Raw genomic sequence first — 22,632 nt, 5'->3', positions numbered from 1 at the left:
TCCTTGTCTAAAAGACCTGGCACGGCACCTCCAATAAGAAAAGCACTTCCATCCAAACACTGCTGCACGGGGAGGCTCACCTCGGCCTGAAGGCTTTCGAGTCGGATGATGTGCTGGTTGGTTGATGAGTTTTTCTCCCGAAAGTCTTCTCTGAGGGCATGGACTTGCATAGATAGCTGTCTCTCAACTTCTGATGCCTGCAAGCAGAAGAGACCATAGAGCTGATTTAGAGGTTGTACAAAAGAGGACTGGTTTGCCTTTCATTTCTCAAGCATCTCTTTGCAACTCTATTCTACAAGTACACGATGAGAAACTGGTCTCCCATCCCTGGTCCCTTTGTTCCCTCACACCCAAACAAGACTAACCCCTATCCCTACCTCCACCATGAATGACTCTGTCTAGGTCTAAGACCACTTTGCTGATCAGAGGAAACAGGCCTAGAAAATTGTAAGTTCTCAAATGTTAGTTATCATCATTATGATTCTGCACACAGCAGAAGCTCAGCAAACATCTAAATTGAGAGACATTCTCAGTATTTTACATGGAAGAATAAGACCAATATACCTAATACCTTAGAAATTCCTTTATTTCTCCCATGCATTTTCTTAGTGGGGCCCAGGCAAATCATCTCTGTCTGTATTTCTTACTTCCAGTCAACATGGGTACTATTTAAAATACCCGGTTCATGTCTGTTAAGATTTTTTCTGTTCATTCCTCAAGGAACTTTCGATTCTCTGGGGAGTGCTGGCTGAGGTGCTCGTTTCCCACCCTAATCCATTTATTCTCTAATGCTGAAACACAGCAAACACCAAATACCATTTGGTGTGTCAGCACCTTCTCTTGAATATGCAGGAGAGTACTTTGAAAGAATGCACCCTTGGAAAGATATGAACTCAGTCATCCTCCGGAGGGCCCAGCCAAGCCCCCACTGAGGAAAGCCCTGAACCCTGCCCTGTGGAGGAGAGCCACAGGACAGGTTAAGTAACTGCCTCAGTGCTTTTCTGAGGCCAAATAGGGTCAGTAAGCTTTATGCGTTCTCAGGAAAGATCACGGTGTGCAGAAATGGTTGGGAAAGGCTTTCAGAGGAGGTGGGATGGTAATAATGTTGAAATGGTAGGCTAGCTGTTCAATGAGGCTCTTACAGTAATGGTTATAGGTTCAACAGTTCCTTTTATCTTCAAGTGCTGTATAACCAATTGTCCATCTTTTTTTGGTTCCATAGATTCAACAAACGTGCCCCCTGCCCCAGACTACAGCGCCACAAGAATCAACCTATACTGCTAGTTTTTAAACAATTACAAAACATACAACAAAAGAAAATTAAACCATCTCTTTTTCTTCCTTATTCTAAATTTAATTTTAGACACTACCAGCTTGTTTCTTAATCACTTAGAAACACATTAGTCATCCTTGCCTAAAAATAAAATTAGTATTATTTACTGAGTACTTCACTATGTGCAAGAACTGTGCTAAATGCTTTACCTCAATTGTCACAACCAAAGTAGGGCCTGTCACCCTCAATTTACTTCCAAGGCAACAGGCTCAGAGAAGTGAGGGAACCTGCCCCACATTTTAGTGAATGACAGCATCAGAATGGTAAACTTTGGACTGTCTTACTCCGAAATTAGGACTGCAATACTGCCTTCTTACACAGTATCTTGAAATAGTTTTTCCTATTTCTATCACTCACTATTGAAACTAACTTCACGAGTCCAATTTAGAAAGGCTTGTTTTCTTTTTCTTCTTCTTCTTCTTTTAATACTAAGCAATTTTATTTGACTCTTGAAATTTCTTCAAATAGAATTTAGGGCCCATAAGGAAAATTTCCTCTTATAAATGCTGCAGTTCGATTGCCTATACTGAATTCAGTTGACTATCAGGGTTTCAAATATGTTCAGATTACAAAGCACTGGGTAATTCAGGCAGCTGACCTCATTCTGAGCATCACTGCCTTGACATGAATCATGAGACAACCACAGAGATGCACTGAGGGCTACAAATCTAGCCCAGGTGGTATCAGAAATGCTCCCGTAGACAGTCTCCTCTCAAAGTGATCTTCCTAGAAATAAAATTTGTCTCTTCCCTCCAGGAAGCATGACACCAAAGTCTCAGCTCCTAACCACTATGTTATAATGTTTCCTTTAATTGTCTGACTCCTCAGATGTGCCCAAGGATATACTGTTCACAAAGACTTCTAACCTACAGCTCTCATATGAATCTCCAACAGCCCTAAGAAGCAGGAATTGATGGCCTCATTTTGCAGACAAGGAGGTGGAGGCTGAAAGGAGTGGCACTGCCCTGGTCTTCAGCCTCCCAGTTCTGTGTTCTCCCACCACACCATGGCCACCTCCAGTCAGGTGGCCAGTCATTTGTCTGTGATGGTGATGGAGGGGAACGGATCAATCAGACATATAAGTACCATCTGTAAGGAGCTAATGCACCTTCCAAAGTATATTATTTTCTTCTTTTTCAAAGATGGAAACTGGCTCAGATACTTAGACCTGACTACCAGAATGAATATTAGCTATTTCTGCACATAAATTAAATAATAATCTCTGAAGTTTGACATAACTCTAATGTTCTAAATGCTTTCTGAACAAAGTATCAGAAAGGTTACAAAGCCAATTTTAGTTCCATAGTGGATTTCAGAGCTTCTTTGAAGTTCTTCAAGTAGGAGAGTAAGCCAGAATAACAGTGGTCTTTCTGAAGAGATCTGCCCTGCTCCTGAGAGGAGGGATGTATGATGAAAGGAAAAACAAGTTAAGGGTCAGATGGTCAGGGTTAAGAGTTCCTGTCCTACCATAGATATGGGTATGAGTTATATGAGTCATTTAACCTCTTGGAGTCTCACTTTCCCAATTTATAGACATATTCGTCCTTTACACTGTAACACAAAAAAGGCAGGTTTGAAGGTATGCCCATTTCCCTATTTGTAATTCAGGACTTTGTGGGATTGAGTCTAATCACTGAAGTGTAGGGAAATAAAGAAAGGAAAGGAATATCACATTGCTACAAGTTTAGGGCAACTAGGATCAGTTGTTTGCTTTTTAAAAAAACTCAAGTACTGAGAACACCATGTGTATATTATAAGGAGCTGTCATACGCATAAGTCCACTGAGAACAGCCTGTTTGGTGACTTGGCCAACATCATGAAGGTCAAGCTAAAAAATACAGGGAAATACAGAAATATTCGGCAGCCATACCTTTCAGTTCTGTTCTCCTGGTGGCCTTGCAAAGATAAGCTATTTAATATCCAGGAGCCATACCTCTCTTGGAGATAAAAAACTTTCTCCTTCTAAGTTTAGGGCAGCTAGTCATGGCCCTGGGACCTTTTTTGGTGGTCGTGGGGTTATATTAGGATAATTCATTTTGAAAGCAGAAAATGACAGGCATGGGACTTACAGTTTACTTCTCAAAATGATGAGTTTTGACTACTGTACCTGATTAAGCAGCCAGTAACAGCTGTGGCAAAACTGTGGCAGAGAATGACATCTATAATCATAGGTGAATATAAGAAAAGATGGTATGCTTTTAGCTCAGATATTCTTTTATTCTTAAACTCTTAAATTTTTTTAATAATAAGAGTAACAGGTGACTTCCCTGGTGGTCCAGTGGCTAAGACTCCACGCTGCCAGTGCAGGGGGACTGGGTTCGATCCCTGGTCGGGGAACTAGATCCCACATGCATGCCACAACTAAAGAGTTTGCATGCCGCAACTAAGAGCCCAGTCCGCAACTAAGAAGAAGTCCACATGCTGCAACTAAGACGTGGCGCAGCCTAAATAAATAAATATTAGAAAAAAAAAAGAGCAACAAATGTTTAGAGAAAAAAAATTAAGACGAACTGAAGGACTGAAATGAAAGTTTAAGTCCCCACTTATTCCTAATTAGTAGTACCACTCTCCAGTGATATATCTAATATCATCCATATTAGAGATACTTCTTGTGAGTCTTTGTAGAAATTTTCTATTCATATCTATCTATCTATCTAAAACATTACTAAAATTTTGGCTTTAAAAATACATATAGTGTTTTAACATCTTTCTATGTCAATATGTAAATCTACCTTATTCTTTTTAACAGTTGTCTGGCATTTAGTTATATGAATATACCATAATTTATTTAACTAGTCCTTGCTTATGAGCATTTATAGAGTATTTCAATTCTTTGCTATTATAAACAGTGCTTTCAAAAAATATCCTTGCTAATCAATCTTTGTACTTGTAGGAGAATACCCTATAAGTGAATAAATTCCTATAAGTGGAATTACTAGATAAAAGGAATGCATATTCATTTTTATAGGAACTGCCAAACTGTCCTCCAAAAATGTTGGATCAATTTACTGTACCCCTACTGACAAAGTGCAAATATGCCTGCTTCCTAATACCTTGCCACCACTGGGTATTATGAAATGTTTTAATCTTTAGATACTTATTTCTAATGTTCTCAAAAACATCTCTTTTACTTTCATTGCATAAAGATTGAATAAAGAAAACAAGACATTCAAGAAATAACTCTAGTTCTGTTAAAGAATGCTGAAAAGTTTAACACATACATTTCTTGAACTATCTGAAATGAACTACTTTTATAATCTGAGTGCTCAGGTAATTATTTATTATTTAATTAATCCTCAAATTGGCAAAAAAAACTGACAGTGTGTTCCTTCTGCCCGATATGCTTGATTTGGTCAAGTACCATCTAGGCCAGATTACTTTCTCTCCACTGAGCAGAGCTGTTCCATGCTTACTTTTCCAACTGACATGATTAGCAATATAAGAATATTTCACTAAACTGTAACATTTTAAATTTGTTTAAACTGGCCAAAGTAGAACTGTTAACTATATACTTTTTTAAACTTTTTTTTAAATTTTTATTTTTGGCTGCTTTGGGTCTTCATTGCTGTGTGTGGGCTTTCTCCAGTTGCAGCAAGCGAGGGCTACTCTTTGTTGTGGTGCGCGGGCTTCTCATTGCGTTGGCTTCTCTTGCTACAGAGCACAGGCTCTAGGTGCGTGGGCTTCAGTAGTTGCAGCATGTGGGCTCATTAGTTGCAGCACACGGGCTCAGTAGATGCGGGAGCACGTGGGCTTCAGTAGTTGTGGTGCATAAGCTTATTTGCTACGTGGCATGTGGGATCTTCCCGGAGCAGGGATCGAACCTGTGTCCCCTGCATTGGCAGGCAGATTCTTAACCACTGCGCCACCAGAGGAGTACCAACTATATACTTTCTTGTTAAATGGAGGCAAGGAAGTTGCATTAGTTACACATGAGCATCCATTTAACTTATTTGTGAAAAGAAAAAAAATGAGCCAATTAACTTAGAAATTATAGTAGGAGAGATCTACCATTTTATTTTTATTTTTTAATTGAAGTATGATTGATTTACAGTATGTGTTATTCAGTTGTATAGCAAAGAGATTCAGTTATACACACACACACACACACACGCTTTTTCAGATTCTTTTCCACTACAGGTTATTACAAGATATTGAATATAGTTTCCTGTGCTATGCAGTAAGTCCTTGTTTATTTTATATATAATAGAGATTATATATAATAGAGATTAATATAATCTATTAATCCCATAAGTTTGTTTTCTATGTCTGTGAATTTGTTTCTATTTTTGTAAATAAGTTCATTTGTATTATTTCTTTAGATTGCACATATAAGTGATATCATATAGTATTTGTTTTCCTCTGACTTCACTTAGTAAGATAATCTCTAGGTCCATCCATGTTGCTGCAAATGACAATATTCCATTCATTTTTATGGTTGAGTAATATTCCATTTATTTGTGTGTGTGTGTGTGTGTGTGTGTGTGTGTGTGTGTGTGTATTGCACACCTTCTTTATCCATTCAGCTGTTGATGGACATTTAGGGTTGCTTCTATGACTTGGCTATTGTAAATAGTGCTGCTTTGAACACTGGGGTGCATGTATCTTTTTGAATTAGAGTTTTCATCTTTTCCGAATATAAGTCCAGGAGTGGGATTGCTGGATCATATGATAACTCTATTTTTAGTTTTTTATGGAAGCTCCATATTGTTCTCCATAGTGGCTGTCCCAATTTACATTCCCACCATCAGTATAGGAGGGTTCCCTTTTCTCCACACCCTCTCCAGCATTTACTATTTGTAGACATTTTGATGATGGCCATTCTGATTGGTGTTTGGTGGTACTTCATTATAGTTTTGATTTGCATTTCTCTAATAATTAGTGATGTTGCACATATTTTCAAGTGCCTGTTGCCCATTTGTATGTCTTCTTGGAGAAATGTTTATTTAGGTCTTCTGCCCATTTTTTGATTAGGTTGTTTGCTTTTTTTTTTTTTTGATATTGAGCTGTATGTATATCTTGGAAATTAAGCCCTGTTAGTTGCATAATTTGCAAATATTTTCTCCCAGTTCGTAGGTTATCCTTTTTGTTTTTTGTTTCTTTTTGGGTCGCAGCACGCGGCACACAGGATCTTAGCTGCCCGACCAGGGATCGAACCTCCCGCACCCCCTGCAATGGAAGCACATAGTCCTAACCACTGGACTGCCAGGGAAGTCCCTATTTTTCAATTTTCAGTTTCTGTAACAGAACCCCAGAATATGGGTTTGTTTTGAAAATACATTTTGTTGATTTTCCCCCAATCTTTCTACGTGTGTATGTACAATTACCCATGATCATATTACTCATATAGATTTTTTCATTTTTCATTTAGCCTGGTTTCAGAAACATTTCCATGTTATTTATTATTACACTTCTTAATTGTCACTTTAAGTGACTGCATAATATTCCATCAAGTAGATATGTTATGATTTCCTTTACCACTCCCTTATTGTTAGGCATCTGGGATTTCCCCATATTTTGCAATTATAATGAATACGTGTCACCCTGGTGGTGGTAGCAGAACTTTACTACTAGTAGAAGTGGAATAGAAAACCTAAGTTTTCCAGTAGAATGGAAAAACTGAGTCAGAAAAGTAGATGATTATACTTTAGAATAGAAAATCTACACCAATTTGAACCGAAAATGGGTTTATGATTAACCTTTGCTTAACTGGAAAATCCAATTAACCTGAAGTCTGTATTTTCTTACTTTCAAGGTCTTATAGTTAAAAACTTTCAAATTTGGTAATAGGTGCCATGAGCCTACTGATAGTAAAAAGGAGGCTTATCATGTAATATGCTATCTTGATTATTTATAGTAATAAAAGCAATAGCCATCTACTAGATGGTAAGTAAATGCAAAAATGTATGATAGCCTTTTGTTCTCACTAGGCTTTAGTATGCCAATCCCTCCCAAAGCCTTTCAAAAATAAAACTCAGAAGTTAAGTTTGTTTTGTATTTATATTTTACTTAATATATAAAGATAGTAAGATTTTCACCAATACCTTTCCAAAGAGGAGGTTTCATTTCTGGTAATACAGTGGGATAGGTTGTTTGGACTGACCTTCCTACTGAAAACAGCTAAAAATACTGGATAAAGTGGAAAAGATTTCTTAAAAGCATCAAAGAGCTGACAAGATAGTAACGGAGTCACATTAATATTTCACATATGCAAATTATTACAACCAACCAATGGAACACAAACAGTAACAAATAAGCCTAACTACACCACAAATAAATAGCATAACCACAACTGTAGGGGCCAAGAAGAAAATAACTTACTTAAATAGCTTTGGAAAACAGTCTTTTGACTGTATACTGTAAGGTTCAGGGAAAAAAGAACTCTACAGAGCTACTGAACTGTAGTTAATAAACTTGTTTCTCACAGATGTATGGTTTAGCAATTCTAACATTACTGTATGTGTTTAACAGAATTGAACAAATAAGTAAATGTACCATGGATAATGAGAACTGGATTCTCTTGTGGAAAAAAAAAGTAACAAATAAAGAAAGAGGGAAGGCTAACATGAACTCTGTGGTACTGGATTAGAACTGGAGACATCAGAATGAACTTACGGTTTTTAATACATATATAAATGGAGAGACTGAGAAAGGATTATAGATATCTGTTTATGAATGCGTTAGCATTTCCACACTTACTTCCTAATTCTGTCTTCTGAGAGGGCCTAAAAGTAATGACATTCTACTGCTCTCATTGGTTTCTATATACCAATCTCTAATAAATGAACTAAAGCTCCTTGGAGAAATGGCTTGTTCCAGCATTGGGGAAGGAAAAATACAACATGAGCCTGGAACATCTTGTGATGCCAGAAAGGAAGGAAGTGCTCAAAAAATGATGGAGGTACACTGAATGGACATAGGAGTCAACTCAAAGGAGCTCCCAATGCCTAAGGCTGGGACCATATGATCAATAAAACAAATAATGACACAATGGATTATAAGGTGTAGAATAAGATAAATATTCATGAGTCCACAATGATAAGTAAATAATTGGATAAATTAATTAATAAGGGAAGAGAGGCAGCTCTTCCTTACAGAAGAATTCCAATTAATAAATGTAGAAGGACCACTAGAGACAGAAAATCACCATTAGGCAAGCATCACAGTAATAACTGTTCCAGGCAAGAGCTAGAGGATGGGGACTTCCCTGGTGGTTCAGTGGCTAAGACTCCATGCTCCCAATGGTGGGGGCCCAGGTTCAATCCCTAGTCAGGAAACTAGATCCCACATGCCGCAACTAAGAGTTCGCATGCTGCAACTGAGACCCGGCTCAGCCAAATAAATAAATGAGTAAATACACAAAAAAAGAGCTAGAGGATGAATGCTAATAACTGGTGGGCAAAAGTCTGACACGAAACAGGATATTTATATGGTCTCAAAGTTATCTCCCTGTAAGACTTATTAATTACAAAGAGGAAAAGAGTAACTTCACAGTGGAGAAGCCTGGCAGATACTACCTTAGCCGAGTGGTAGAAGTTAATATCACCAGTAAAAAAATATATATATCAACACCTCATGTCCTCAATATGAAACACTGAAAAGGGCACAACTGCATTTCTGTGCTATTGCTGCAAAATTGCATAACCTAATTTAATCATGACAAAACACTAGACAAACCCAAATTGAGGGACCTTCTATAAAAATTCATCATTACTCTTCAAAAGTACCAACTTCAGGAAAAACAAACCAACACTGAAGAACTGTCAGAGATTGCAGGAGACAAAATAAACATGACAGCTAAATACAATATGGGAGGTTGAGCTGAAACCTGGGCCAAAAAAAGGATGCTGGTGGGAAAATTGGCAAAATTCCAGTAGGTATGTAGATTAGTTAATATTGCCTCAATGTTAATTTACTGGTTTTGATAACTGTACTATGGTTATGTAAGATGTTAGTATTAGGGGAAAATAGAAGAAGGGTATATGAGAATCTCTATTTTTTTCCGTAACTTCCTTATAAGGTTAACATTATTAAAAAAAAAAATACCGCATTGGTAGTGCCACTAGACACTTGGCAGGAGAAAACAAGTCATCTCTGAAGGATGGTAACTTCATCCAAAGATCAAATAATTTCCATAAATAATTTTCTAATAAAAATAAGCAGATTGGGCTTCCCTGGTGGTGCAGTGGTTGAGAGTCCGCCTGCCGATGCAGGGGACACGGGTTCGTGCCCTGGTCCGGGAAGATCCCACGTGCCACGGAGTGGCTAGGCCTGTGAGCCATGGCCGCTGAGCCTGCGCGTCCAGAGCCTGTGGTCCGCAACGGGACAGGCCACAACAGTGAGAGGCCCACGTACCGCAAAAAAAAAAAAAAAGCAGATTATAGTAAAACAAAACCAAAAATACCGATAGAAACAAATACTCATGAGCAAGAATCACCACAAACAACAACAGAAACATTCATAATGACTTCAGATACTAGAATTATCAGATATAGATTGTAAGACAACTGTGATTATGTTTAGATAAATAAAAGACATGATTAAAAATATCTCTGTGGAACAGGAAAATATAAAATACAACTGACCAGACTGAAAATGACACAAGATGTCTAGCAATAAAAAACAATCCTTTGAGTTCACATAGCACCATGGACACACACCTCTAGCAGAGCACATATTACATTTTATTACAGTTATCCATTTGCATTCCTTCTCCCTCACCACATTTTATGCTTTTTAAGGTGAGGGGTGACTGAGTCTAATTCATTTTTGTATTCCCAGTGGATAGCACAATGCCTGGCATATGACAAGTATGCAAAAAATGTCTGAACTGAACTGAACTAAATATCTTTCATGGCTGACAGAAACTGCCCTTGAGCAATTAAAAGAATCAAGTCTAAATGTATAGTAGTATAGCTACTATAGGATGAAAAAAACAAAAGTAAAAATCTCCAAAGAACTAGAGTAGACACACAGACCCCCAAATTTAAGTCAAAATGTTAACAAAAGTTTATTAAGCTTTTTACTGTGTGGCCAGATTTATGCTATGAACTAGGGATACAATAGTGAGGAAGACAGATCTGGTCTCTACTTTAGGTTCTAAAAATGTCAGAGCTGGAACTTACTAGAAAAAACAAACCAGTTATTTGAACTCCCTCATTGCACAGATAAGCAAACTGAGGCCCAGAAGGGATGCATAAGGGTCACATAACGAGTAACTGAAAGGTAAACAAATGAGATACCAATTTAGGGAGAATGACTGAAAAGAATGGAAAACCAAATCACAAAAAACAGGGACTTAAAATTTTAATAGCAATGCAGTTGATAGAGAAAGGTTAGAGAATGAGAAAACAAAACCAAACCTGAGACATAGTAAGTAGAGCACTGATGTTTGCAAATATTCAAAGAAAAACGTTTTCTTTTCCTGGTCTCTCATCTTGGGTTTCAACTAGATTAACTATTTTCATCTCTCTCCTGCTAGACTTTGAGCCCTAGTATCCACATTATTTAGTACATCACTGGTGCTTAAAACATATTTGGAGAATGAATGGTTTATGTTTTATCAGAAAGTCCGAAAAAAAAAAAAAAAAAGAAAGTCCGTTTTACTATCAAGTTCTATTTTTCACTTTAGAATACAGAGTATCCTCTCTAGACTTTGCAAAGTACTACTTTACTACCAAGCCAAGGTAAACACAGAAACAAACACCTAACAATTCTTTCAAGTGAAAAATTTAAGATTTTAACAAAATGAAGATAAGTTTCATAATGAGCAAGCTTTTCATTTTATTTTAGCTTAATGGGATTATGTTTTTCTGAACAACCCAAAGTTCCATGCCTGTTACAGGTAGACATTTGCCCGTCTAATCCATGTTGGGTTACTGGGTTCTTGTAAGTTTATGCTGTCACATGATAATGGTGTGGCTATGGACATCTGCTGTACTACTTTACTTATTAATACTATCTTAGTTCAGATATGTGATGCAGACAGATGAAACTCACTTTGTATCCAAGATTTATGTAGAAGGATGTTCACTGCATAATTGTTTGCAATAGTAAAAGACTGGAGGCAACCCAAGTGTTCACCGTTAGCAGATTGGATGTATCAGTGCAATGGAATGCTATATACATCTACCTGCACTAATGTGACAGGTGAGAACTCTACCACTGAATCACCCACGCACTGATTACTTGCATTAATATGGAAAGATTTCAACAATGTAATATAAAGTGAAAAAAACCCCAGCATATTTGATCCTATTTACCTAAGATTATGTGTATATGTTTATTTAAGTGCACACATGCATAGAAGGCCTGGAAGGCTGTTCATCAAAATGCTATCAGTGATTATCTCTAGAGGATGAGATTCCTAGTGATGTTCATTTCGGAAAAAAATTTGTCATAAATTTTGAATATTCTATTGTAGTGTGTATTATCTTAATAATTAGAGAAAATAAAGTTATTTTATTTAAAAATAGGTAGGGCTTCCCTGGTGGCTCAGTGGTTGGGAGTCCGCCTGCCGATGCAGGGGACGCGGGTTCGTGCCCGGGTCCGGGAGGATCCCGCGTGCCACGGGGCGGCTGGGCCCGTGAGCCATGGCCGCTGGGCCTGAGCATCTGGAGCCTGTGCTCTGCAACGGGAGAGGCCACAACATTGAGAGGCCTGTGTACCGCAAAAAAAAAAAAAAAAAAAAATTAACATCAAATAAAGATCAGAAATTTTAGTAATAATGAGGCTTGGGAGAGTGATACAACAATCACAACAAACCTCAGCATAAGCTTAGAAAGATTGAGGGGGAAGAAAAGTTATTATTATTACTTTTAAACTTTTAAAGTTCTAAAACTTATAGCTTCATGTCCCTATGAGGTATATAAAAAATACAAGACACAATCTCCATCCTCAAGTAGCTGAAGGAGAATGAGATGAACACTCGTGAAGAAGCCAATATAAGGTACAGAATAAATATTTGTACATACTGACAGGTAGTAAGAGAAATGCACAAATAGCTCAAGACAAAATATCGTAGATGTCTTAAGAGAAGGAACAACAAAGAATACAGCTGTGTGATCTTGAGAAAACTATACAATCACTATACCTCAGTTTCCTCATCTGAAAAATGGTGATTAAAAGATCTACCTTAACAGTTATGCCAGCATTAAAATGAAATAATGTTAGGGAACCGTGGACCGGAACCATCTGCCCCGGCCAGGCATGAAAATAACTGCTTGCATAAGTTGTCTCACAAGAGAAGGTCCCAATAGGGAACAAGGAACTGACAAACTGCCGCCAACCAGAAGAATGAGGAGGGGCCGAAAAGAGGGAGGAGATGCCAGCCCATAATATATCCTGCCAACCTCCCAGAAACACTCACGCTGGAATCCATATTGACTGAGAGATGTGCATGCCACCAGGAAAAGCCCTGAGTCAGACCAAACATGGGCATGAGCCAAACGACTGGGCACAGACAACCCGGAAATTAACCCCCATCTCCACAAAACCCGAGACTTCGAGCAGTTGTCGTGGGTTCCTCACCCTGCTGCTGCTCTCCGCTTGAGCGCCGCTTTTCAATAAAGTCTTTTGCTTCATCAGCACGTATGGCTCCTCGGACAATTCATTTCTGAGTGTTAGACAAGAGCCCCTCTTGGGCCCTTGAAGGGGTCCCTCTCTGGTAACAATAATGTAGATAAAATGTTTAGCACTGACTAAATATGTAATATGTTATAGCTATTACTATTATTTATGCTAAAGTGAAAACTCCAAATAGAATACTGACATTTGCTCAAAGGAAAACATGCAATTTGAAAGTTGAAACCTCCGAGACTATCTGGCTCTAACCACTAATTTGGTGGCTGATGAAACTGAGGCATGGGTCAACAAAGTGAGGCCTTTGATATGATTTGAGTGAGCGAAAGTAAGGTCCTGCCTAAGATCACACAGCTAGTTGGCGCTTGACTACTATTTTCAGTTTCTTTCCATTTCAATACCATTATTTTTCTTTTAGACAAAAACAGTCACATATTGGATGATTTTCAGGGATGCCAAAAACTCATCCCCTAGAATAAGGAAAGCCCGATGCCACTAACAATGTTTATTACTCATGGGAGGGAATGCCTGCTTATATGAGATATGTGGAAAGCTGCTCTATGACATTTAGAAAGTGTACGCCCACCAGATAGGGGCCATGTCTAATTTTGTTTTATTTGAAAGAACTTTAAAATTAGAGCACAATAACGGTTTTATTATCATCCTTTTCATCATTATCACAAACGTAATCCCTCAGCATCAAAGACCTTAATTGAAAAAGAAAAAAAGGAGAAATGTTAATCCACTTTTGTTTCTGGACGAGGGCCATTATTCAATGTCAGATCCCTACTGCTAGTTAAAAAATATATATTTCAGAAGAAGTCAGATTTTTAAATTTTTATTTTTAAATGTTCTATGAGGACTCATATAATAAAACAGGCCCTAGATATTGCCAATATACTGTATTCATAATCAAAACTTTTGATTCATGTAGTATTTTTTTCTTTTTTAAACCAAAATGACACAATACTGTGTTCACTCGATGGCCTGGCACTTTGCACTAACTCCAACATGGATAAAACACTTGCTTTCTATGCTTTTAATTGAGGATACAGAGATGAATAAAACTCAACTCTTGTGGGAAAACTGTCTTCCAAATTCAGGCTCTGAAAAGAACACGGTCTTTCTTCTCTACCAGTTACTGCATTGTGTAACCTCAGGCAAAACTGCAGCACTCTTTGTGCCTTAGTTTCCTCCCTTGTAAAATGAGGATAAAGTGGTAGCTGCCTCAAAAGGTCATTGTGAGGATGAGATAAATTAATCTATGTAAAGTGCTGAGAAGAGTGCCTGGTGCACAGTAAGTACTGCATGTGCAAGCTGTTCTGTTGCTACTATTGTCTGCATCACTATTATAGCTCTAATAACCTCAAAGATCAACTGAATTGAAGACCTGATGTTCAAGTCATTGGCCCAGAAAGTCTAAAAGATTAAATACAAAAGAGGACAGATCTTAAAAAGCCTAAGAAAATTTGGCATAGAGATTGATTGGAGAGAATGACAGCCCTCACTGAGGCCGTGTTGCAGAGAATCTAGGCACTCTCTTTTATCCATGGATGTGGTGTGGTGACCACAGAGAAACCTTGAAAGGTCTCAGGGGTAAAAAGGGGGAGTGGATATGGAAATGTAGCCAAGCTAAAAGAATTACTATCCAGCTAAACTGAGGAACTGCATTGTCTGCAAGAACATGTCTATCCTGGAACAGGCCTCCCTGTTCCCTCAGGGTTGAAAATACCATGAGCACTGCAAACTTCTCAGAATTCGAAATGTTTATGCTTTCAAAAGATTACATGGAGATACTTGGAAAAGAAACTGAGAACCTTTTCATAATAAACAGGAAGGCTGAGGGGGAAGATAGATACTTTGAATGACATTCTACTTAAATTTTAATTTAGGTCAGTGATGGGAATGGGCTGGGGTAAGTAGACACTTAGGAGTCCTTCACAAGAAAACAAATGGTGTTGTCCTAGGGACACACTCAGGATTCCCTTAGAAAATAACTGTCACAGCTAATTCTAATAAAGAAAGAAAATTCTAGTATTATTAATGTTTTTTATTTCTTTTGGTCATATGGCTTACCCTGGGACTCATCTAGACCTTAAAGGTTGGAATGTTCAAATATTCCTGTTTGGAGATGGGAAAGGGTTTAGGAAAATTTGCTTTCCAAACTGGTGGTCACTTTCTTCTTCCCACCACCATAAAAACAAAACTATTAATCAAATTATGCTTTTTTCTTTTTTCCCTGTACAAGCCTCTGTGATTTTGCTTATGGTGTGCTCCCTTCTTGGAATACCTTTCCCTGAAAATTTTCACCTGATAAATTCTTAACCTTAATGGCCCAGTTCAGAGGTGACACCTGTATCGCTTTTATAATCTCCTAGGGTAAAATGACTACATTATTTGCAGTCCTGTAATAATACTCTATTTTGAGTATTACATACTCTATTCTGTTTATTTGTTTACTACACAGTCTGTTCTGTTTATTTGTTTACATGTGTGTTTTCTCTCTTACACTGTGAATGACTTAAGAACAGGAAACTCATATTAATCTTTGTTTGCTTAAAAAACGTATACAGCACATAGTAGGTGCTCAAATGTTTACTGTATGAGATAAAATCTGAACACCTTAAGTGAGTACTTTTTGAGATAGTCAAGCTAAAACTGGAGAAAACAGAAGTGGGATTAAGCTAAACCACAGGAGTGTCCCTTTAGCAAATTTCCAGCAGGATCATCAGGTAATTAATGAGATAATTTCCTTTGATTTAAATAGCCCATCCCCAGGAAAGGGCACTGTTTCCTCCTATAGGTCATCACCAGGACTCAGGCGGATTTACTTACTGCTTTGATGTAAATTACCTATGACTGATCTGCTGATTTGCTGATTGGTGCTTCTACATATACCTTCACTCTGCTTTTGCATGTGGAATCTTTTAATACTCAGAACCCACAACTTCTTCCCCTGTGCCTTCTATAAACCTCACAGAAGTCTTTCTTTTATAAGGTCATTACTGATTGATAGGAAATAGATTTGAATGAAATCCTTTTTGGAGCTTGTCATTAAGTAGGCACCCCCGGAAGTATATATATGGAAGTAGGCTTTAAATTCAGATTTATTTGGGACTTCCCTGGTGGCCCAGTGGTTAAGAATCCGCCTTTCAATGCAGGGGATGTGGGTTCAATCCCTGGTCAGGGAACTAAAGATCCCACATGCCACCGCGGGGCAACTAAGCCCACACTCTAGAGCCCATGCATCACAACCAGAGAGCCCTCGTGCCACAACTACTGAGCCCACACTCTCTGGAACCCACATGCCACAACTAGAGAGAAGCCTGCGTGCTGCAACGAAAGATCCCGCATGCCGCAACTAAGACCCGATGCAGCTAAATAAATAAATATTTAAATTCACATGTATTTTATCCTGAAGAGAAACCCATGTTCTTTTAGTTTGGGTTGAATGCAACAAACTAAATCTGAGGAAAAGAAAGATAATGAATATTTATTAAGCACTTTCCATTTCCAAGCACTGCTCTAGGTAACACATTATTTCATTCTATCTTAACAATGCTATAGGATATGTCCTGTTAACCTGTTTTAAGGATGAAGAAAGTGCAGCTAAATGAGATTAAGTCACATAGTTGAGGTCACTTAATCAGTAAATGATAGAGCTAGTATTCAAATGCTGGTCTGATCTGAAAGCCAATGAAAATGCCACTCTACAACCACACCCACAGGAAAAGGCTCCTCACACCTACCTCTGGTTAGGTTTACCAGCAACAACCAGACCTCCAGTGGGCACTTCTTCCTGAATGCTTTCAGACAGCTTTTGTAATTTATCTCCAGCCCTGACCTCTTCCCTAACTTCAGGCTCCTCTATTTAACTGCCTACTCAACACATCCAGTTGGATAGCTGATGTGCATCTCAAACTCAATGTATATGAAAACCGAACTCCTCATTCTAGGGCCCTCCACCCCAACACGCTTTACCTGCATCTTCCCTTTCTCAGGAGATGGCAACTCCATTCTTAGAAGTTTTAGGCCCACACAAAGGAATTATCACAGATTCCTTTTTTTCCCCCTTCTACCTACCACATCCAATCCATCTACAAATCCTGTGGGCTGTACCTTTGAAATTTACCTCGGAGGGTTGTTATGAGCATGAATGAGTTGATGTTTATAAAGCTGTTAGAACAGTGCTTGGCATAAGCATTATGAGTATTTATGAAGCAAAAGAAATATCCATCATCCTATCGCTACTCTCTGTCCCCACTTTTAAACCCTAGGTCTGGCCAGTATCATCATTCACCTAGACTACTGACTGCAGTAAGTCATCACCTAAGTGGTCTCCCCCTGCTTCCAGCCTTGCGTGTCCTCCAAGAGTCTACTCTCCAAACAGCAGAGCAATTCTTTAAAAACCCAAGTCATATCATGTCACTGCTCAAAACAATCTAGAGATTTTCCATCTTACTCAGAATAAAATATAACAAAGTGCTTATCATGGCTTATAAGACTCTAAAAGATTCCTGCCCTCACCCGCCCTCATCTCTGATCTGCTCTTTTATCCACTCTGTTCTCTCTGTTCCACTCATCCTGGCCTCCCTGCTGTCCTCAGCCCTGTCGAGCATACTCTTCATCACCATCCGTGCATTTGCTATCCCGCTGCCTGGAACGCTCTTCCCTTAGATATTCACAAGGCCTGTTCCCTCACTCACTCGTGTCTCTTCCCAAATGTCATCTCATCAGAGAGGCCTTCTTTGTTCACCTGACCCCTACATGTGTCAATCTCTAGTACCCCCCTGTTTAATTTTAATCTAGAGCACTTAACACACAAGATACTTAGCTTGTTAACTGAGTTATTGCTTCTCTCTCTGCCCCTGACGTCAGTTCCAAAAGGGCAAGGGCAGGGCCTTTATTTCGTTTGTCACCGTAACCCCAATACTCAGAACTGTGCCAGGCACATAGTAGACAAATTTGTTGAATACAGGGAAAACGTGTATATATTCATTCATTTTCAACTTACAGTTGTCTATACATACTCCTAAAATGTCACAGAGAACAAAACAAATTCTATAAAATACCCCATATTACAGGATGAGTTCAGTTTTCAGTAGGAAAATTTTATTTTTAAACATTAAGAATTTTATTTTTAAATCTTTCATTTGAGTAAAACTGACAGAAGATGAGTCAAGCCAGTTTTACCTTTGTACCTAATTACTTACCAGTAGTCACAAAACTCTATCAATAGTTACAAAAATATCTATAACTGGGATATAAAAGCCTTTTCCCCCCTCAGATTTACCTTATTGGTTATGTCCATTTTGCAAAAACTATTCGAACAGAATTCAAGCATAATGATATTCCCTTATGGAAAAAATCCATGGCAAGATTTTTTTCTTAAAAATGTCTCCCACAGGGGCTGCCCTGGTGGCACAGTGGTTGAGAGTCCGCCTGCCGATGCAGGGGACACGGGTTCATGCCCCGGTCCGGGAAGATCCCACATGCTGCGGAGCGGCTGGGCCCATGAGCCATGGCCACTGAGCCTGTGCTCTGCAGCGGGAGAGGCCACAACAGTGAGAGGCCCGCGTACCGAAAAAAAAAAAAAAAAAAAAAATTTCCCACTAAATGTTCAAACATGGAAATGTGAAAGAACAGGGTTTAGATTTTGGAGACAGCAGCTAAGTGGCTGGGTGATCTCCTATGGGACATCCTACAAGTAAATTTGGGCATTTGTTGATGAAAATACTTCTCACAACTTGCCTTACTAAGATTATATATCATCTGATGGTTGCCATGGAAATAGCAATAATGCTAACAAGGTTTGGCTCCATAGGGTTTTACCACTGGGTGCAGAATTACTTTCTGTGACATCATTGGGGAAGCAATACAGATACTATGTGGGGATAAAAGCTGGTGAGACTTAAGTAGGGGAGCCCAAACTCTTCCTCCAAATCAGAGCCAATCCATTGCTCACCCTGATAATACCTATACTTCATCATCTAAGTTCTGATCCTCTTTAAACCCTACATCCTCCACAGAGCCTAATAAACCCTAGCTCTCAGTTCTTGCTCTCTCAATTCATATTTTTAAAATGGCCTTCATATCATAATTTAATTATCTAATGATAGCATCCTACATGGTTCCCCAGATGCAAACTGAATGAACAATCCCTGAGTGCCTATCCTGCACCAGGTACCAGTGCTAAGTGCTGTCACGTGAATTATTTCCAGAAGTCCTCATAATGATACCTGTTAGGCAGGTATTAGTAACACACTATTTAGATGAGGAAACTGAACTTTGGAGAGGTTAAGTTACTTTCCCAGTATAACAAGTTATTTCCTCAAAACAATCACTAGCGTTTGACTATAGGCTCCTCAAGGAAAGGGTGGCTCACCTCTTGCCACTTCTCCAGGATTCAGAAAGGGCTTGGCTCACAACAGGCAATCAGTTGACAAAAAAATGACTTAAAGAAAACCAACAGTGAAAAAAATAAGAACTATGCTTGGTATAAGCAAGTGGGGAGGCAAAGACTCCTGGGACTTTTGTTTGTTTGTTTTTGTTTTAAGAAATCAAACATACTGAAAGACTTCTAATGATGTCCATTTACTATTTTGAAAAAAATATTAATTAAAAGGTATTATATAAAGCTCTAACTATGAACATACTGTTTGGTCATGATCAGTTGTGAGATATGTTGCAAGTCATTTGTTATTACTAACAGAGTAATGAAGTAAATATTTCATTTCTTCAGAAAATTTCAATAGTCACAAATTCAAAATGTTCACTCGCTATATTTTCTTGACTAGAAGAGAAAAGGTATTGTATTATAGTTAGAGCTAGCTCTCTGGGCAAATTAAGCATGTGTCTTGATGGAAAAAAGGTTAAGAACCAAAAAGTATTGGGACAGGGATCACCTGTCACGGGACTCCATTCCTAACTGGGTGAACATAAGCAATTCATGTAAGCAATCTGGCCTCGGTTTCCTCAGACCTTCAAACACATGGGACAAACTAACTCTACCCACAGTCAATTAGACTACCCACAGGGGCAATTAGACGTTACTTTGTGTTCTGAGTTGGCATCTGTTCTATCTTCTTGTTTCTCCAAAATGGTGAGGGAGCAAGAGGAGCTTACTGCTTCTGCAAACTGCCTAGTGTGTTGACTTCGTGAAGACGAAACCCATAAGCCTTGAAGTTGACTCAGTTGTCTCCTGAGAAAAATGGAAGGTCAAAGGATGAGTCTCTTTTTAAAAATTCAGATTAAGAAAAACAGAGGGGCTTCCCTGGTGGCGCAATGGTTAAGAATCCGCCTGCCAATGCAGGGGACACGGGTTCGAGCCCTGGTCCGGGAAGATCCCACATGCCGCAGAGCAACTAAGCCCGTGTGCCACAACTACTGAGCCTGCACTCTAGAGCCCGTGAGCCACAACTACTGAGCCAGTGTGCCACAACTACTGAAGCCTGCGCACTCTAGAGCCTGTGGTCCGCAACAAGAGAAGCCACTGCAATGAGAAGCCCGCGCACCACAACGAAGAGAAGCTCCAGCTTGCCACAACTAGAGAAAGCCTGTGCACAGCAAGGAAGACCCAACGCAGCCAAAAATAATCAAAATAAATAAATTAAAAAATAAATAAACATACCTAAACTTAAAAAAAAAAAGTAAGTTGTTCCAAGTGAATGTCCACTTCTCAGGAAGAGTTAAGAGATTAAAAGCATATCTCACTTTCTCAGCAATTAAGTACATAATGAAAACCCATTTCCGACTTCTCCAATGTGTTGGAAAATTGATTAGTTAATGTCTGCGAAGGCTTTCAAGTATAAAGCGCTATCTCACTGCTAAGCACTATTCTATTTAAACTTGTTTCTGCTTCCTTTCTGTCACCTCCCGTCTTATCTGGGATGCGATGGTGGAGATTAATTAACTGCAGTCTTATAAACCTGAAACTTCTCGGGAGCAAGGAAGCTTAAAAAGATAGAAATGAAAATTTCTGCACTTTCAGACAGAGGCTCATTTAAATGTCAGAATAATTATTCCAAACCAAAAAGAATCCAAACAACCTGCCACCTCAGAGCTCCTAGGTAGAGGAGAAGGTGCTGTAAAAATCAAAATGATCATTCATTAATAGACCTAACATATTAAGAGGAAGAGCAAAAAGCAACAATTCCAAATAACATGGTAATCCAATACTATTCCAACACACAGTTATTGAACATCCACCACAGGCAAGGAAAGATGTTAGGCACGGACCAGGACGCAGCCCTGCTTTCAGGGAAGGACATGAAACAGGTAAATGAACACACGCATTTTACATCTGCTAAAGTGAAAGCAACAACATAGAAACAAGCATATTAAAACATTCAATTGACAGAACTTAAGTTCTGGAAAGTGAATCCTCAAAGCATACTGAATCAATGTCTTTATTTATACATTTGATCATGGATAATTGCTATTTCTATACAATGAGAATCAACAGCTCTAAGCTTTCCCGCCAATCAGCCATAATTACTACATAAACCCAAATGAATGGGTATTAGGAAGCATGAAAGAAGTACATTTCCAGATGGACCTAGAGTTTATCATACTAAGTGAAAAAAGTCAGACAGAGAAAGACAAATATTATATGACATCACTTATACGTTGAATCTAAAGAATAGTTCAAATGAAATTATTTATAAAACAAAAACAGGGACCTCCCTGGTGGTCCAGTGGTAAAGAATCCGCCTCCCAATGCAGGGGACATGGGTTTGATCCCGGGTTGGGGAACTAAGATCCCACATGCCGCAGGGCAACTAAGCCTGAACGCCTCAACTATAGAGCCCGTGTGCCGCAAACTACAGAGTCCACGCATTCTGGAGCCTGTGTACCACAACTAGAAAGAGAAAACCTGCATGCCACAACTAGAGAGAAGCCCGCACACCATAAAGAGCCTGTGCGCTGCAATGAAAGATCCTGCATGCCTCAACGAAGGTCTCACCTGCCGCAACTAAGACCCAATGCAGCCAAAAAACAAAAACAAAAACAAAAAAAAACAAAAACAGACTCATAGACATAGAAAACAAATTTATGGTTACCAAAGGGGAAGTGGAGGAGGGGGGAGGGAGGGATACATTAGAAAGAAAAAAAAAGGAAAAGAAATACATTTCCAGATGAATCTGAGGAAGAAAACGAGTCTGATGATCCAATACCAGGAAATTGCTTACTGATTCTATAGTTTGCTGCCACACTAAACAAAGTGTAGCTAGTTTACACTGTAGAAGAATTAAACTAGAATAAAGGTTATCCTTCTGATTATGGAGTAAATCCACAGAAGTCCTGAAATTATCTTCCATGGTTACACTTTCTGACCCATTTATTTTACTGCTAGGAATCTATCTTGAAGAATAATCAGAAAAGGGACTTCACTGGTGTTGCAGCAGTTAAGAATCCACCTACCAATGCAGGGGACATGGGTTCAAGCCCTAGTCTGGGAAGATCCCACATGCTGCGGAGTAACTAAGCCCGTGTGCCACAACTACTGAGCTTGCACTCTAGAGCCTGCGCCACAACTACTGAGCCTATATGCTGCAACTACTGAAGCCTGCGTGCCTAGAGCCCATGCTCCGCAACAAGAGAAGCCACCGCAATGAGAAGCCCGCACACCGCAACGAAGAGTAGCCCCTGCCAGCCACAAAGGAAAGGATTGATTACCATAAAAGTCTGGAGAGTGGTTCCTCTGGAAGGAGGGGGTGTGC

At 39.0% G+C, this 22,632-nt stretch overlaps 1 protein-coding gene across 2 annotated transcripts in view; it reads right to left on the bottom strand.

Moving 5' to 3' along the window:
- BICDL1 (BICD family like cargo adaptor 1) overlaps positions 1-22,632 on the bottom strand; it is a gene marked incomplete at its 5' end in the record, with an annotated part of 95,866 nt that overhangs the window by 26,118 nt on the left and 47,116 nt on the right. For both annotated transcript variants that reach the window (XM_082667849.1, XM_082667850.1), the window contains one exon: positions 81-197. In XM_082667849.1, coding sequence (XP_082523975.1) covers positions 81-197 — 117 coding nt within the window. The remainder of the gene's footprint in view (positions 1-80; positions 198-22,632) is intronic.

Source organism: Grampus griseus (assembly GCF_964374135.1).
Source record: "Grampus griseus genome assembly, chromosome: 12".
NCBI lineage: Eukaryota > Metazoa > Chordata > Mammalia > Artiodactyla > Delphinidae > Grampus > Grampus griseus.
Note: the sequence above shows the minus strand (reverse complement) of the source record. Positions and strands in the feature narration are given on the sequence as shown.